General features: G+C 48.4%; 1 protein-coding gene across 3 annotated transcripts in view; it reads left to right on the top strand.

Annotated features, from left to right (window-relative positions):
- TLK2 (tousled like kinase 2) overlaps positions 1–6610 on the top strand; it is a 2257819-nt gene extending 2251209 nt beyond the window's left edge. For all 3 annotated transcript variants that reach the window (XM_069634151.1, XM_069634152.1, XM_069634150.1), the window contains one exon: positions 6284–6610. In XM_069634151.1, the coding sequence (XP_069490252.1) occupies positions 6284–6457 (174 nt within the window). In that variant the 3' untranslated portion in view covers positions 6458–6610. The remainder of the gene's footprint in view (positions 1–6283) is intronic.
- Positions 6611–18483: the final 11873 nt, after the last annotated feature.

Raw genomic sequence — 18483 nt, 5'->3', positions numbered from 1 at the left:
GAGTAGTAGAGGCAGAAGCAGTCCGGAGATCTAGGATTGCCGCAGAAGGATGAGCGCCAGCTGACGCGAGAAGTGGAGGCAGTCGGCATTGCAGAGTGTGCGCAACCAGAAGCAGCGTGTGGATGGCAATGGGAAGGGGAGCCCAGCTGTATGGGAGACATACTCCTAACCAGACGTGGGTTCCTTCCGTGTACGGGAGGACGCGTAGGTCCAGCAGAGCTGGCAGAGCTCTGGAGAAAAGCTGCGCTGAGCGCTGAAGTTTTCAGGGGAGCTGGCAACCGAGTGGGTAGAACGCTGAAGGTCCTCTGCAGCAGCAGAATTGAAGCAGAGACGCCACAGGACACTGGTGAGTTGGCGTGAAGCTAAAGGTGACCCTGGGCGCTCTGATCAGGACATTTGGCAGTAACCAATAATCTTGAATACCGAACAAATAAAAAGGTGACAAGGGCACAATTCCCCCTTTTATGGGATACCAGCTTGGCAAAACCTGTAACCCAAATTGTCAACAGCCAATTGGCTGTAAAGAAGCAGTCAAGAGGCAACTTGGGCGCAATTCTCCTTTCTTGAGTTTCCAGTTTGGGGAAACCTGTAACCCACATTGTAATGAAACAATAAACAGAGGCAACCATTGTTCAGCCCTCATCACCTCGGATCATGGTGTGGAGAATTTTGGAACACATATTGCCACCAAGACTAATTATAGTCGTAGGAGCTTTCTTCCTGGCAGGCGAGTAACCCAGGAAAGGGATCAGTAGTAGTTAGTCCTGGCAGGTGAGTATGCCAGTAAAGAAGATGATGTTTTCAAGAAGTGTGGTTGTGGCAAAAAGGTGTTGTGGAAAGAATTTGTTAAATCTGTTATCGTTTTGACAAACTGTTGCATCACCAAAGGTAGTTGCTATAAAAGTATTCCATTTGAAGAATAAGTGTGATATGCTAATAATTACTTTGCATCCTGAGGAAAACAATTGCCTTGGTTTTGTGAGAGAGACATTTGCCTTACCAAGTGGAAGGCCGCAGTGGAGGAAAAAGACATTTTGTTTTGAACTGAACAGAATTTTGTTGAATCCAAACTTTTACAAGGGTATTCCTTAATTGATCCAGGGGAAGGGAGCCGAACCCTGGTCACAAGGATTACTTTCCAAAACCTATAAGTTTGAACTTGTACACTGTTTTGTTGAACTAAAGACAGCCACATATTCCTTGTATACTTTTGTTTTATGTATTAGTGTGAGGCTCAGAGACTTTTTGGACACTAGGTCATCTTTCTTTAGTTTAGTTTGCTAGGTAAGGACATCCTTGTTAGGATAGGGAAAAATAGGCATTTATCTCACCCCTTTTCATGTTAATAAATGGCAAACATTAAGAAAACTATACCTTTGTATCTGTCTCGCATTCCTGACCCCTCACATCCGCCATACATGCCACCGTCTTCACCCCTAGTAAAATAGTTTAGGACGAGACCACACTGATGCGTAAAAGGGGGAACGAGGTGAGGCGTCGGAAGAAACCTCCCTTTGTTTACTTTCTAAAGCTTTGTGTTTTTTTAGATCAGTCCCTCCCAATTGGCCAGTGTATCCTCCTCTCCAGCTCTTTAACATCCTATGCCCACTCTTCTGACAATACATTTTCTCTTCCTTATCCCAAATACTTTCTCTTTCTTTGCCTCTTTCTCTCTTGCTCTATCACTCTTAGTCTCAAGTGAGATCCTTCTCTAGCTGTGCAACTGCCTCTGCATTCTTGTGGTAATGTCTCCTGTCTTCCTTTTCCCAGGTACTCTCTTACCTGAGAGGGCCTCTCTCATGTTTTTCAGTAATCTCCCTTGCTCTTGCCTCCTCTGATTCCATATTACCCTTTTCTGTTATCTTCTCTATACTCGCTCTGTCCTGTATAATCACACTCCCTGGTCCACTGTCTTTCTCTCTCCCAGTTGTTACCAATTGCTTCTCTCTCTCCACGCAAGTAACTTTCTCATTCTCTTCCCAAATAATCTCTTCCCTTCTCTCTAAACATCTACCTTCTGGTCTACACTTTCACCAGTTACAAATTTTACACTTACATTCGTTCTCTACCCATTGTTAGGCAGAAACCTGTGCAGTTCCCTTGGGGACCACTGCAAAAGATTTAAGACTACAGGTATAGCAGTAAACCCACTTGGTAGCAGTCCGCACCACCCAGATTTACCTGGTAGCTGTGGCTGAGCAGTCAGACTTCCCTCAAGAAGAGTTAGGCAGTATGTAAAGTATACACACTAGGTACTCAAATACAATAGCACAAGCAAACACTGACCAGAGCTTGGTTTCAAAAGTATATAGTTATTTATTTATTAAACACACATAAGTTGAAATCACTCTAGCAAAATATAGTAAAAACACTTCAAACGCAGTTATAATGAAAGCAGTTTCAACCCTTACTCCTATCTAGACAACTCTAGGTTAACACCACATAATTAAAACAGAGGTGAGCGCTTAACGTTAGATGACACTCTAGTAGGTTCAAGAAAGGGGTAAAAAGAAACAGAAATGGGTTAAACACACCACTCTAAGGTCCAGAACACTTGCAGTAGGCTCAAAGAAGCACAAAGTCACAGGTGAGCAAAAGTCACTAGGCAGGGCCCACTTTTAGAGTAGCCGGAGCGAAAATGTGCCCAAGATCACACTGTTATTAGGGATTCAAAGTCTTGCAAAGAGTTAGAAAGAGTTTAGAGTGGCTTAGAAAGTTTAGCCAGGGTGTTCCAGGCACTCCCAGGTTCGAAAGCCGGGGGCTAAATCTACCCCGTACAGTCGGTGGCAAGGGAAGCCAGGCGGAACACGGTACCTTAAGCGGAAAGGATCCTCCAGCGGTGGCAGTTGTTCCAGGCAGTGGTAGCAAGGCTCGACGTCGGTCAGGGGAGAAGAAGTTCTCGCTGAAGAGCAGAAGAAGAGGGTCGTTGCACTGCCCGGGAAGAAACCAGCCGCGGAGTCCTCCGGTTAAAGGGGTTGTACCGACTTTCGTGGTTGGGGTAAAAGTGGTGGGGTTCCGGTTGCCGGGGTGCTTGGCACTGGCAAGGCGGCCACGAGATACCTCGAGAAGCGGAAAGAAGGTGAAAACCGGTTGTCCCCACCAGTCAAGGGAAGGAGCCACTCCGTTAAGAGTTCTCCTCGGTCGTCGGGAAAAGTGGTGAGACGGTTCAGCAGGGCTCCACCGGGTGGTGTCGTCGAAGCAGGTCGGCTCAGCTCTTCCCTCGTCGGATTCTTGGTCCTGTGGCGACTTCTGAAGTTCCAGTCCCCAAAGCCCTGCTTTTATGCAGCAAACCCCCATTCACCCAGCCTAGCTGTCACTCAAACATGCTAAGTGGTGAGCCGGCCGGCTCACCACTTGGGCCAATCAGGACGGAGTGCGACTTGAGTTACCAAGGTAACTCAGTCCAGGGTGCCTAAATCCCCCTCCACCCCTCCTAAGTACCCCAGACAGAGTGGCACCACTTTGGAGGGCTTCTGTGGGGAAGCCCGCCAAAAGTGGAACAAAGGGCTCCACTTTGGGTCAGAGTTACAGAGGCGAACGCCAACGCCATTTTAGAATCAAGTTTTGGCAAAAAGTCCCAACCGGAGTTATAATAATAAATATATAAACCGGCGGTATGTTTAAGGCTACCGTAAATAAATAATTAAATGTGTTAGCCTAAAACAATGGGAAATCCCATAGGGAAATATTCGCGGTCGAATATAAAAAGTAGTTTCCACTGCCACCAGCCAAAACTCGATCAGGGGGGACGGAGACGTGCCCCCTCGACTAACAGACCCTGGGGCAATCGAATTGCCCCAGCCAGTACGTCCACAATATGATGGTTTGTACTGGTTCTGTTCAGGATTCAAGACTAGCAAAGTCTTTGGTGACTTTACATGCCCTGGGAGACAGTAGTCAGTCCCAGGGTATGGAGTCTATGTTGGGGAGTCCCTAGGACACCCCTGGGTCACGGCACAGAGGGTGCTGTGTAACCCACATCACAAAAATACAGGAGGCCCTATGGAGTAAAAGACCCCATAGCCCATTCAACACAAGGTTTAACCAAGAAAACACACTTCAACATGTCCAAGAGTGAGGGTAAAAGAGTCTCACTCTTGGCAGGAGAAAAAAAGAAACCCCAGAAATCCAGCAAAGCTGCTGGGGGACTCACTAGGTAGGGAAATTCAGCCTAAACAGAGAATTCTCCCTAACACCCATCTCAGCCTTTTTTAGTTTTCCATGATACTCCCATCTTACCACTCACCGGGGTTTCCTTCCCTGGTGAACTCCAATGTTGCACAATCTTTTTATTGGCCCTTCCTTGATCCAGGTCTCCCTGACTCTGCTTCTTTCTTCTTGCCAATTCTCCCCAGGACTGACAAAGGTTGACTAGGCTGGCTGTTTTCATAGTGTGATTGCTCTTCCCCTTGGGTGGGCTTGTGGATGATTGATTGCACCTGTACAGTGTGGGATGTGTTTTATGGTTCTGCCATGTGCTCACGGTTGGGTGATTTACCAGGTTGGCTACCCTAAAGTAACATCAGGCCCATCTGCCATTTTGGATCTCAAACTGGCTTGTCCTGGTTATGTTTTGTTCTTCCTCCGCTTGGATCATTCTGAGGCTGCCTGCTATTCTGTGGGTTCCACTGTGAGCCCAGTGTCTCTCTCACTTTCACATAAACTCTCTGGCAAGCTTGGGGGAAAGGTGGGTTACATTGTTATGCTCTGTCAAGGGCTCTGCTTGGGCTCCTTGCAATGTTGTAATTCTGCCAGTGTTTGCCAGTGCTGGAGAACAATCGGCAGTTCCTCTGACCCTTGCGCGATCTGCATATGTTTTGGTTTGCGAGGCATTGTATTTGTGGATCTTTTGCCTGCATAGGTTCAGCAAATCTGCTTTCAATTCCCTCAGCAACATTCCTAGAGGGAGCGAAGTAGCCACCCCATTGTTTAAGTTGTTACCATGTTTCCCTTTCGTTTGATTGACGTGAATTCATTGAACTTTACCAGCACAAGACTAGTTCTGGCAAATGGGAGCTTGCCACGTTCTCAAGTTGGAGGCTGATTTTTGTCTAGGGTTTCCTAAGGTTCCCTAATGGGAGCTTCTGGTGGTTCTTTGTAACAGGCTTCTGCCCGCGGAAAGGTGAAAACATCAAACTGAGGGTTAGAAGTTTTTTTCTTCTTGAGGTGTAGTCCAAATTCTACCTTACTGAGAACATACATTTTTCTTTCTACTTCTTCAGGTTCCATGTCTTACAATTACAGCAAAAATGGCTGTGTATACAAAATATTGCGGCAAAAATGCTGTGGTTTTGCCGCCACAACCATGTGAAGGATGCGGGGGACACCCCTGTAACCACCGGACCCATTATACCATTTAAGGGGGGCACGCCCGCAACCCCGGCTCCCCTTAAATGGTATAATGCGGTATACCTTTACCGGGTCAAACCACAGCATTTTTGCAGCAATTTTTTTATTTATTTGTTTTTTTGTTTTAACCGGTGACGTTTTTTGCGCGATTTTATTACCTGATACCCTTCTTTCACATGGCTCAGGTGGGGGGAGAGCACTCGGGATTGACTATTAACAGTTTGATATCTTTGTTGGTCAGAAAAAAGACGAGGCACTGTGCCTGGTGGTGTTCTGTATCAAATCATATTATGAGCTAGCTCAGATGGTGATACCTGTATTCTTCCGATCCTGCTCTACCAAGAGTCAAGAGCTGACCATGCCTCTAGCGGTATTTCGATAGGTGAGGAGTCTGTGGGAGGAATTCAGCATTCATAAAAAAGAACATACTATAATGTAAGTAACCTGTTTTTCTAACATTTGGAAATCTCCCCAAGTCATGTTTCGTGATCATGGGACTCTCCACTACTAGAATGTACTGTTTTGACTACTGTGTGCATGCAGCTGATTTCAAACACCTGACCTATGCAGAAAGACCCTCATGCAATAGTTTGTTTGCTTGGGAGCATGTATTTCCTCCCGAGGACCTGAGATGCACTGAGACATTAGTTGCCACTGAAGTCAGGTTTCGGCAACAAAATGTGGGCCATGTTTTAGGATTTATTCACTTCAATGCCGGGGGTGGATGAAGCCTGGGGAAGTAGAAAATGTCTTTGCAGTCTACACGAAGGCTGTCCGAGGCACTGGCGATCATGAAGTCAATAGAGTATATGTAAGCCTGTGAGTGAAACAGATTTCATATCTACTTTGTAAATGAACCGTAGAAAAATGAGCTGCTGCTGCTACTTTTTACACTGTTACAGTATTTTGCCCTCAACCCTTTTATTTTCTCTAGGCGTTCATCCGACGTTGCCTGGCCTACCGAAAGGAAGACCGGATAGATGTTCAGCTGTTGGCGTGTGATCCATACTTGCTGCCTCACATCCGTAAATCTGTATCCACCAGCATCCCAGCTGGGGCGGCTATTGCCTCGACCTCTGGCTCCTCCAATAATAGCCTTTCAAACTGACAGACAGTGTGTGGTAAAGACTTGATGGGCCAAAGGAAAACTTTTGAAAACCTGCAAAGAAAAAAGGAAAACCCATTTAGAAAAATAAAGCACTCGAAGACCAGAAGAATCCAAATGGTTTTGGAGAAACCTGTATACCAGGCTGCTTACGTGTCTTGCTCTGTTTCTATCCGTCGGGCATGATTGCATCGGATTGACCCAGCTCAAAGCCTTTAGGCAACAGGCAAATCCAAAGGATGGCTGCAGCAACAGGGCTTAAAGGATGTGGCCCTTGAACTGCCCCAACAGGTGGCCCCTTCCAAACAAGGAGTGAGGGAGGGGTAGAGACATGTGCGCCACATGTTGTGAACTTCAGAACTTAAAGCAAATGTGGCGCGTTTCTGTGAGAAGGACGCCCTTCAGGCGAAGATGGCGGACTTCAAACGGCAGAAAAAAACTGAACCAGACTGGGCTTGTCCAGTGTCCATATTTAAACTTGTTCATTTTTCCCCTTTTACTAAAGTTTAGGTAACGTCTCCTGGATGGTGGGTGGGGGAGGGATAAGAAGAAGGAAAACACTTGAAGCACAAGAGTTGAGCCAGGAGATGGTTTTGACTCTGTACCCTTAAAGAAAAACAGAAATAGTTGATGTGCCTGTTAATGGCGCTAGTTAGTGCTTTTACTCCTTAATTTCAATACATACAAAAGTGAGAGGAAGGACATAATAGAAACATGTCTTTGTCCTCAAGATTTTTGTGTAAAAGTGAAACCCATATTATCAGGTACGCAACGAGGTTTGTTTCAATGTAGGTGTCCTACCTGCACACGTGTAATGCTGAGTAAAGACAATTGGTGACTTCAGCATACCAGCCACGAAGTGTGGCCGTGGGGTTTGAAGGGCTCTGCTGGAAGCGATCTTTTTTTCATTAAACCATAAGACGGTTGTCCTTATTTATTTGAAGTGATTACATTAATAGTAAAAGAAGGTTGGCTCCAGAGAACTGTGCAGTTAAACCTGTGTTCGTAGTGACTAGTGGATGCTCCCGTCAGCCTTGTAATCTAGGAGAAAATTATTATGAAATGTTATTCTGCAGATAAGAAGCACAACCCTTATGAAACCATTCACGTTAAACAGCCCCTCTCTTTGGGGATGCTGCTGCATCTTGGGTTCGAGGTCCGGGGACAGTCTTCCAGTTGTGCTCACTTCTTTAAAGCCTCGAGAGAACCCCTCGACCCCCACCCGCCACCCAAACGATCACAGCAAAGAGTGTTTATAGACATGCATTCTTCATGCGGGTCGATGGCACCATAACACAATCCGAAAAATAACTTTCCAAATGGGGTTGTGCGCTTTAGTTAGGTTGCAGGCAGAACACCAACCCCTCACCCATGGTTAATTCCTCCCTTCTCCTTCCACATTCTCAGGCATGTTAATTGGGAAGGACAGTGAGGGGGCCGACCAAAGGTACATTACTGAACATATGGCAGCCAGATTGTAACGTGGCAACTTGTGATTGTGACTAAGCATGTTTGGCACACAGCCCCAAATGAACAGCTTATAATAAATCGGACGTTTGAGAGGAATGGCTTGCCTAAAGTGCTGTACAGTGGTATGTGCCCCCTCTACGAAAAAAATGCTACCGGTTTGTTTTCAGCCTTGTGTTGCAATCTGTCTTTGGTTTCAATGTAAAGTAAACGTTTTCCCTTGAAATGCATGTGTAGCGTGTAGAGAGCGGCGCATCCCTCAAAGGAAGCCTTGGTAGATCATGAAGGAGGAAGGGATTAGGCATCTGTGGAACACTGCAGAATCAATGCTAGGTAATGTTGCATTACCTAATGGCGGAATTTGCTTGTTTTATACTCCCATGTTTAAGATCATAGTACAACTGCGTTTACATTGTTGGCAGAACTAATGCTTAAAGTGGAATTAGTGTCATTTTTTCATTGACTGAATGGACTGCAACCCTCCAAGGAACAGATTTGTCCACCTCTTCATGGGTTCTTGCTTATGCTTTTCTTTCATGCCCCGTAAATGGTTCCTTCATATATACTCTTTTTGGGGGGGGGAGCGCTCTTGCATGTCATTGCAGTGTGAGTTCCAGAGGGTTTGCCTCTGCTTTTTGTTGTTGTAGGATGTGGCCCAAGCTAGACCTACGCTTCCCTATACTGCCATATGCAATTAGCGCAGATGCACGATCACAATTAATGCATAACTGACCGGGTTGGCCTGCCTTTCTAACCTGAGCTTGTAGGTGAGCTAAAGATAAGGCAAAAGAACTGTGGTCAATATATACCGTAGCCTGACCACCAAACGAGAACCCACAAAGGACACTTCCTGAATTAATTTACTTGCTCATAGTGAAATTTGACAGTTGTGAGCAGAAACTCTGTTTTGTGCTTGAAAGTCCTCTCTTGCATCATTAGAATACTTTGATGATTCAGCGCTGTGATCCTGAGATTTGTATACCTTGAACAAACACCCAGTGGCTCTATGATAGGAGCATGCTTTTGTCTTCCATTCTGCACCTCCTTTCCATCCATCTTGCTCCTTTTCACAGTTTATTTTTGAAAAGGCGGCCTTAATGAAAGACTATTGTCAGTTTATAGCCAATGTGCAGAACACGTTTCACATGTATTTTTGGCTGTTGATTGAATGCTTGGTTCTGGTCCTGGGGTGCGTTGGGCGTGCATCCGTTTGTGTGAGAATCTCACTGAACGATGTACTTTGTACTCTCACCTTATCATAGCTAGTCTTTTGTCAATTTCAGTCAAACTCCTCTCGTTAAACCTCCTTTAGACTGGGGTATGTGCTCCGCTTTTTATTATGGTATTTAAAACTGGTGCTTTTTGCTAAACATGCTGCTATGTTGGCTATTGAAGCAGGGACGGTGGTATTGATTAGCATAGTTGTTAGAAATGGAAAATGTTTCAGAGCAACCCATGGTGAATAGTTTGATTGATTCTTGGTATGGACAAGTTTGAGTATTGCTTTCTAGTTGTTTTATCTCTTTCTGTTCTCAAGAGACCATTGGTGTTCACTTTGACACAGGTTAACCCCTGGGATGTGTTAATGGGCCACAGTTTATGTTCTGGCTATATGTATAGTTGCACTGTGGTAGTAACTGATTACCACTACCCCACCTTATTATCTTTCAGGACATTGATACGAGAGACATTTGTGAACTCTTTAAGAAACAAACTTCCTTTTTAATAGTTTTAGTGCGGGAACAATGATTTTACTATTTCCCCTATTCTTGGTTTTAATAGTTGGACAGCTGCTGCCTCGAAGGTTACTTTGACATATGTATTGGTACCCATGTGATCGGAGTTCACAGTTAATCTCCAGTGCCTTGCCCTCATGCTTACATTTTTTGTGCATTCACTAAAATGTTAAATCCAATTAAAACCTATTTAAAGGTTTAGTTGTTCCTTATTAATTGCCACTTTCTTGCACAATGCCCCATTGAATAAGTGCACATGCTCCGATACATGCAGGAGCTTTATCTCCTGATGTCAGTTTCCCAACCCCCCTCCTCCCTACGGTTGAGCATTCTGGCATGACGCATGCCACGGCATAGTCTATGCCCTAGTCCACGGCTCTTCAAACTTTGGTTCACCAGATGTTTTGGACTGCAACCTGCTTTAGCCATTGTAGTCTGTGGTGAGGGATCTAGGGAGCTGTAGTCCAAGACATCAGGAGTGCCAAGGGTTGTAGATCCCGTCCCCAGTCTGTATTAGAATTCATGTCCTATGAAATGGAAAGCCGGATTTGGTGCATTGTCATCTCTATATGCCTTTCATTTTTCCACTGAGATGATGGACCAGAGAAGGACAGAGCACAGGGTACAGGAGACAAGTTGGAATGTGGTATTTGAGGTTGAATACATGGGAGCCCTGCTCGGAAACCAGGGCATTAATGGAGTAAAGAAGGAAGGATTACTTAAGTGAGTTAATAGTAAGTAACATAGAGGATGAGTGTAATGTTTGAAGAAGGTGATTCCCTGCCTGTGTCCATTCAAAGCTGTCAAAAGTGTGTGTGCATTTTTGTGTTGTGCGGCAATGACAATTTTGTGTGTGTGTTTAAACATTCTGCTTCTCCTTTCCCCTCAAACTGAGGACCCATTTGAAGGTGCTGTGTGTTTATGCTGCTAATCTATTAGCCAAGTTCAGAAGCCCTCCATGGAAACCAAATTGCAGATGTATTTTTTGGGTTAATATGGGTTTCACTTTTTTACTAGTGCACAATTCCCTTTTGACACACTATTCACTTACTTGAAAAACAATCTGTGTATGAAATTGTAACATAAAATCCAGGCCTAATTGTTCTGGCTTTACCCAATAAGAAAAAAAGAACATTAAATACATTTTGAGCCATTGAGTTGATTCATGATTGATTTGTGGTGTTTTGGCACACTGGAATTGATCACTTAAGTCGTATCTCACACATTGAAGATTCCTATCTCCACATGTGGCGGTCTTGCTGGTAAGACTCATTTTTTTCCTGAGATTTAAAGTAGTCAAATCTGCATATGTAGAAGAGTTACCAAGCTAAAGATGGCCATAATTCTGAATTCTCCCACCTCATGGTAAGTTTTCTCCTGACTGCAGGGATTCTCACCTGCAAACTTAATTTGGTCTTTGCTTTGTTAAATGGGTTTTATTAACACTTTCCTGCTTGTACGTTTCCCCCCAATACTGCCCCCCATACCCCTAAGTTTTATGCTGAAAGCAAATTGCAATGGTATGTCCAGTATCCTATTTTCCAGACTGGTGTGGTAGTAGTACTACAGATCAGATAAGACAGAACAGAGTGCCATTTCCCCCTGCACATTACAAAATAGGTCAACATTTTTTGATTACCTTTTCTTTCATTTTACAATTGTGAAATACATCAAGCAACAGTGAGAAATAGATCTTCGTAAACATTTCTAAATGTTTCCCTCCTACCATCCCTGTTCTCCCTCCTATTCTTAGACTGTAAATCATCCATTTACAATGTAAGGGTAAACTGTACATAGCCTTGTGATGGTTCATTTAGTCTAAGCCAAACCATGTGGATGCCCTCATCTGACAGTTAAGGCATTTACAGACCTCATTAATGTTATTCAGAAAGGGATTCCACGTTCTCCCAAACCTCCTTTCAGCTCCTCGCAGACAGCTATCAGTTTCTCCATCAATAGGATGTCACATACTTTAGTGTACCAAGGATTAATAGTTGTAGAGGTTTCTGTCCCTCTGTGACAGTCTCCTATTTTGCTGCTTAGAGGTGGTGTGCAAATAACTCACCCCTCGAAACACAAGGGAATGTAATTGGCCCGGGTTGCTCCTAATAGTATGTACAGTAGCTTGTGTGGTATGCCCTACCCTGTTGTCTCCTTTACTATTTATACTTTAACACTAACGCCTTATCCTCTACTCTGAAGTCGACATCTGTTTATTTATTAAATGTATTGAGCATGCTAAAACCGTAGGCCTCAAGGCGCTATTTGCATTATTGAAGTTGATGGCTGAAGGAGGCTTACATAAGGTACATAGGGATAGGTAGAGATAACAGTGTTGCAGTTAATTCACAAACAGAACATAGTGCATGAAGGTACATCTTGCCTGGAGATAAGAACGTTAGTGAAATAAACGTTAAAGGTGATTAACGGCCGATGAGTACAGTGTAAAAGTTCAAGCGGCCCAGGGTGGCTCAACGAGGTAGGTTGGAGGAAAAGAGTAAAGTTTTGAGAGGTTTTCGGAACACACAGTAAGATTGTTTCCAATCTTAGTGGCGGGTAGGGTGTTCCAGTTTCTGGCGGCAATGACCGGGAAGCTGGCCTCACCCAATCTAGTATCCTGAATTTCAGGATGGTAGGTGGGCGTGAGAGGATCTAGTAGGTCTAGCAGATTGAACATTGCAGAATGTTTGCAAAAGGTACTTAGGTGCCATCTTGGAAAGGCATTTATGGGTAATGGCTAGCGATTTGAAGGTAATCTGCTCCCGGATAGGGTAGCCAGTGTTTTTTTTTTCTGGCCGCTGAGATGTGTTCGCACTTGGGAATGTTAAGAGCTGCACTAAGTGCATTGTTTTGGATAACTTGTAGTTTATTGATGTTACGAGCGGAGGATCCTACAAATAGGACATTGCAGCAGTCTAATCTTTATCCTATAAGTGCTCTGGTGATGTTGACACAGCTTTCTGATGAAAGGAAGGGTCTTCAGGGATTCAGTAGTTTAGAGGTATGGGCAGCTGAAGAGGCAATTGCATTGACTTGCCTTCAAAGAGACAGGGTAGCGTCCAAGTAAACGCCCATGTTTTGACAGTGCTGCACACTTGGCCGGTGAGTCCACCAATGATGAAAGTTGTATACTCTTGGTTGAGCTTGCTCAAGGAGGTGTGCGAACCGACAATTTAAATTTCACTCTTTTCATCATTGAGGCAGAGTAAGTTGGAGGTCATCCATGCATGGATCGTATGGTGTACTATAAGTACGTTTTGGGAGTCAAAAGCATACTTTCCAGTAAGAGGGAGAAGAATTTGCATATCATCTGCATCGTTAGTATAAGATATTCCTTTGTAGTCAAGCAGGTCGAAAAGGGGTTACGTGAATATGTTATCGATGATGATGTTGTCGATGATATGTGCATAGCCACTTAAAATACTAGCACACTTTCACTCATGATACATTTCTCGTGGTGCAAACCCCAAAATGTACACACACCTTGGGAAGTCGTACCCTGCCTAGTTCTGAAAACTGTTAAGGCAGTGACTCAGGATGCCAGATGTCACCCGAAGCGAGAGGCCGTTGGGCCCGGCAGGGGTATGGGGAGGATTCCCTAGTCACTTACCTGTTTTCCGGCACCCGGCAGGGTACAGTCACATTGCCTCAGTCTCGGCCAGTCACTCCCCATGCCACTAACCTATCAAGGCAGATCAACCCTAAAGTTAGTTCCTAATCAAAAGATTTGGAAGAACTTTGCAAGTAATATGGCACCCCTGCCCAATTAAAAGCACCCACAGCTCCAGTGTAGACAATTCTGACTTTCCCTTCAAGGCGAAACACTTCCCGGCAATGTTTGTGCATCTTTGTAATATTGATAAAGCTTCTCCAGAATGGGGTCTGGCATGGATTCACATGCTCATGAATATTCCCCGTCGTCAGGTTGGGAATCCTCGGTACAGAAAGAAATCAGTATCAGTATCAGTTTCGTTTCTGATCTGTCTTTCCTAGTAGTAACCAATCACTGATCTCTGGGTCATACTGCCCACAGCCAGTGACTGCCCTCTCCCTAAGCCCCGCCTCCAGCAGCCATCCTCAGATTTTTACCACACGTTCAAGTGTTGGGAGTCCTCCTGCTATAGCTCTCAAGCTTTTGCTGCGTTTTCGCGCTTTTTCAAAGGGAATTTCTCATTTTTCGGTTAAATTGAGCCTCAAGCTCCACCGTCTTTACATCCGATCAACGGGGACCCGTTTCGAAAGCTTCTACGCCCCTCAAGGGTGAAGATTTCATCGAACAACACTTTTGGAGGATTCCAGAAGTTTCTGAGGCCTACCCCGGACATGGCCCAGGAGAAAGGGAGCTTGATGCCCGGGAAGTTATTCAGGGCCTGCCCTGGATGCCAGCTGCAGAACGTGTTCAAGGAAGACGAGCATTCCTTATGCATCTACTGTCTTCACGAGGACAAAACGCACGTGGAGGAGGACTGTGCGTTTTGCGGGAACCTGTCGGAGTGGACCATGAGGGACCGCCATCTTCGTCTCGCCAACTGGCTGGAGGGAAAGAGCCCGTCAGGTGAGAAGAAAAAGAAGAGCGGTCTTCTAAGTCCTGTGAGGGCGCCCCGGCGACGGGGGCCCAACAGAAGGCTAAGCACCGCGAGTCCGCGGGCACCGGGAGCGCCAGACGGTCGGGCTCCTCGGCTGCCAGGCAGGGCGCATCCTCCCCGGCGCCATCGACCACGAGCGAATGCTCTGGCTCGGGGAAGAGGAAATCCGAGAACCCCGGCAAGCTTCTGGAGAGACCCCGGTCAATCTCGAAGATTTCGGCTGATGGGGAGCGAGGCGGGGAGCCCTCCCCCAAGTTGAAGGCCACAAGCACGCAGTCGGTGATTAAGGCCTTGATTCACCCAGCCAAGGCCTCCATCGAGGAGGTTGCGGCAACCCTGGCGCAGCCTGCAGATGTTACACCTGTGGTAGCCCAGAGTCTCCCTGCCACCTCGGAGCCCATCGAAAGAACACCCACGAAGCCCCCGGCGGAGAAAGAGGGGGGGGGCCAGTGGCCATCGTGGATTCAGACACAACCTCCGAGGATGAACTTGTCGAGGTCCCTGAGAGCCATGACGCGGGCATGGAGGAGGACCAGCCCGTCGAGAGGCATCCCGACGAGGAGGATGACAGAAGCAACGGCGGCGCCGACGGGACCCCAGACCAACCGTCGCGCCCGTCGCAACCAGTGCCGCAGGACAACTCAGCGGCCATTTTGTTGGCAATTCAATCCTTATGCTCTGAAATAAGGACTAGATTGCCTTTACCTCCGATGGAGGAGCCGGAGCCAGGCCCGACGGAGGAACCAGGGGCAGGCCCGTCGGGAATTCCACCACCCAAGAGGAGAACACCACATCCTCCTGCACCCTTCCAGCCCTCGAGGCCTGCTCAACCCTCCTCCCCATCCACGGTCCGCGGGGATGGCACAGACACGGCCACGACGGGCATGGAGGACGAGGGCGGCGACGGCGGGGTGGACCTCCCGTCACCCTCCCTCCCCGGGCTTCCCCGCCAGATGAAATTGGATCCTTTCATGCGATGATCTCCAGGGCATCTGAGCTTTTCCAGCTCTGCCCTGAAGAAAAAGAGGAGGGGTTCCTCTATCAACGTCGAGAGACCAAGAGGACCTCGCGGTACCTCTACTGGATGACATCTGGGACGAGAGGCTCTCCCTCCTCAAGAACCCGTCCACGACGCCGGCAAAAAGGGACCGATACGAAAAGAAGTACCGGGTCCCCGATGCGGCCCCTCTATGCCTTAGAGCACAGCCGACCCCGGATTCAGTGGTCTCGGCGGCGGCCAGGAAGAAGGCGGGGGGGCATCGACATCGACTTCACCGCCGGACGGCGAGGGAAAGAAGCTCGACGCGATGGGACGAGTCATCACGTCGGCGGCAACGACGATTAAGGCAGCCAACGCCCTGGCTATCGTTGCCCGTTACGACAGGGAACTTTGGTATAGAATCGCTCCCTTGTTGGACTTCCTGCTGGACGACAAGAGGGCAGAAGCCCTGGAAATATTGCAAGAAGGCGAGGTGGCGTCGGACCAGGCCATAACGGTGGCGACGGACCACGCCATAACGGTGGCGACGGACATCGCTGACACCGGTTTCCGCCAGTTGGGCAACGGTGTTTGCCTCAGACGGCGCGGATGGCTTAAGGCGACGGATTTCCGCCGGGACGTACAAGCCAAAGTGTTGGACATGCCCTTCGACGGGAACAACCTGTTTGGGAAGACAGTCGATGAGTCCCTGCAAGCCATCAAAATGAACACGGGGATAGCCCGGGCCCTGGGAGTTCTCCAGCAACGACGGCCGTCCTTTCGGAACACTGGATGCAAGCAAGGGGCCTCCAAAGGTTCCGGCAGCGGCTCCTCTACCTACCGTCAAGCGGCCCGTTCCTCGTCGCAGGAGACCTATAGAGGACGGGGCAAGTCTGGAGGTTCCCACCGTCGTCGCCAGGGAGGTCAAGGCGGCCTCGAAACAGGACTGAACCGACCGTGGCGTCGGGCCCCCACCGAAGCACCCCGGTGGGAGGCCGGATGGCGAAGCTTGTCAGCGTGTGGGAGTCCATCTCCACTGACCGTTGGGTGCTGGAAACCCTGGCCCAGGGGCACGCCCTCGAATTTCTAAAGAAGTGCCCTAGCGTGCCACCCGTGGCCAGGAAGGAAAACCACGTACCCCAGCTGCTGCTGGAGATAAGGGCGATGCTCAAGAAAGGTGCCATCGAGCTTGTCCCAAAGAGACTTCGGAGCTCCGGGGTCTACTCAAGATACTTTCTCGTAAAGAAGAAGACAGGAGGTTGGCGTCCCATCCTGGACCTGCGGCGACTGAACAAGTACATCAAGGCTCAGAAGTTCTGGATGGTCACCCTCCAGCACGTGCTGGGACAGCTGGAGGACGACGATTTCCTGTCGACGTTGGACTTGGAGGATGCCTACTTCCACAACCCCATTCTGAAAGGACACCGGAAGTTCCTCAGGTTTGTGGTCCAAAGACGGCACTACCAGTTCAAGGCCCTCCCGTTCGGATTAAAGTCGGTGCCCAGGGTATTCACCAAGTGCCTAGCACCGGTGGCGGCGTGGCTACGCCTGCAAGGGATCCACGTCTATCCCTACCTGGACGACTGGCTCATCCAAGCAAGGGAGCTTGCCGTAGAACACACAGCGCAGACCGTCCAGCTACTCACGGACCTGGGGTTCTCCATCAACTTCCCAAATCCCACCTGGTCCCTTCGCAGGTCGCCCTGTTTCTGGGAGCCAAGCTCGACACAGTGGCACGGCTGGCCTCGCCGTCCGACGAAAGGACGAAAGCCATCCTGGGCAAGGTGCAACACCTGCTAGCCACGGACGTAGCCAGGGTAAGATGCATCAAATCCCTTCTCGGGATGATGTCCTCCTGTATCTATCTGGTATGCCTGTGCCGACTTCGGATGCGTCCACTGCAAGACGCACGCTGGATCCAGGCGACGGGCAGCTTCGAGGACAAGATACCGCTCAACGAGACCTTCCGATGAGCGATCCGGTGGTGGGGCACCCGCACTCCTCTGACGGCGGGTGCAGACTTTCAGACCCCAGCTCACCAGGTAACGGTGACGACGGATGCCTCCTGGAAGGGTGGGGGGCGCATACATGAAATCTCCATCCGAGAGGCCTTTGGCTCACAGAGGAAAAACAGCTTCATATCAACATTCTAGAGCTCTGTGCAGTGTTTTGGGCCCTCAGATCCTTTCTTCCGTCCCTCAAGGGCAAGGTGGTGAGGATCTTCACCGACAACACCACCACGATGTTCTGCATCAGGAAGCAGGGTGGAACCAGATCCCCAGCCCTGTCCAAGGAATCCCAGGATCTGTGGCACTGGGCCGTCGACCAGGGGATGTTTCTGGTACCTTTTCATCTGGCAGGGATAAAGAACACCATCGCCGACTCACTCCGCAGGGAGCTGCGCTCGTGCCACGAGTGGGAGCTACGCCAGGATGAAGTGGATCCCCAGGTCGATCTCTTCGCAACGGCGACGAACTCCAAGTGCCAGAGGTTCGCCAGCAGGTTCCCCCAACCAAGGAGCATGGGCAACGCTTTCTCGTTCCCCTGGGACAACCTGTTCCTCTATGCTTTCCCGCCGTTGCCACTGCTACTCCGGCTCGTCAACCAGCTCAAGAGGTCCCGGTGCAGGATGATCCTCGTCGCACCGGCGTGGCCGAGACAGATCTGGTTCCCGGACCTTCTGGACTCCAGAGAAGGAGGCGCCATTCTTCATCACGATCCGAAGTCGCTGAACTTGCAGGCCTGGCTCCTGCAGCACTAGAGTTTAGAGGATACGATATACCAGCCGACTGCAGAGAGGTTCTTGCAAAGGCCAGGGCGTCCTCAACTCTCAAGTGTTACGGACACAAATGGAAGAGGTTCTCTGTCTGGTGCCGGGCACAGAAGATGAACCCTCTACGGATTACGGCCCCTCAAGTACTGCCGTACCTAGTGTCGTTGGCCAAGGCTGGACTAGCTCACGCCCCCATCAAGATACATCTGGCTGCCATCTCCAGATACACCAGGACGGGTGTCCTTGTGGTCTCATCGCCTGCTGAAGGAATTTATGAAGGGACTATTCCGCTCGTTCCCGCCGGTGAAGGCCCCAGCCCCGGCGTGGGAGCTCAACGTGGTGCTGACTAGGCTCATGGGGACCCCTTTCGAGCCTATGCATACGGCACCGTTGAAGTTCCTATCATGGAAAACAGCTTTTCTTGTGGCCTTCACCTCCGCACGGCGCATGGGAGAGATTCAGGCCCTATCGTGCAAGCCTCCATACTT

This window comes from Ambystoma mexicanum, chromosome 13 (assembly GCF_040938575.1).
Source record: "Ambystoma mexicanum isolate Mex_15411 chromosome 13, UKY_AmexF1_1, whole genome shotgun sequence".
NCBI lineage: Eukaryota > Metazoa > Chordata > Amphibia > Caudata > Ambystomatidae > Ambystoma > Ambystoma mexicanum.
This window is presented reverse-complemented; position numbering and strand designations above follow the sequence as displayed.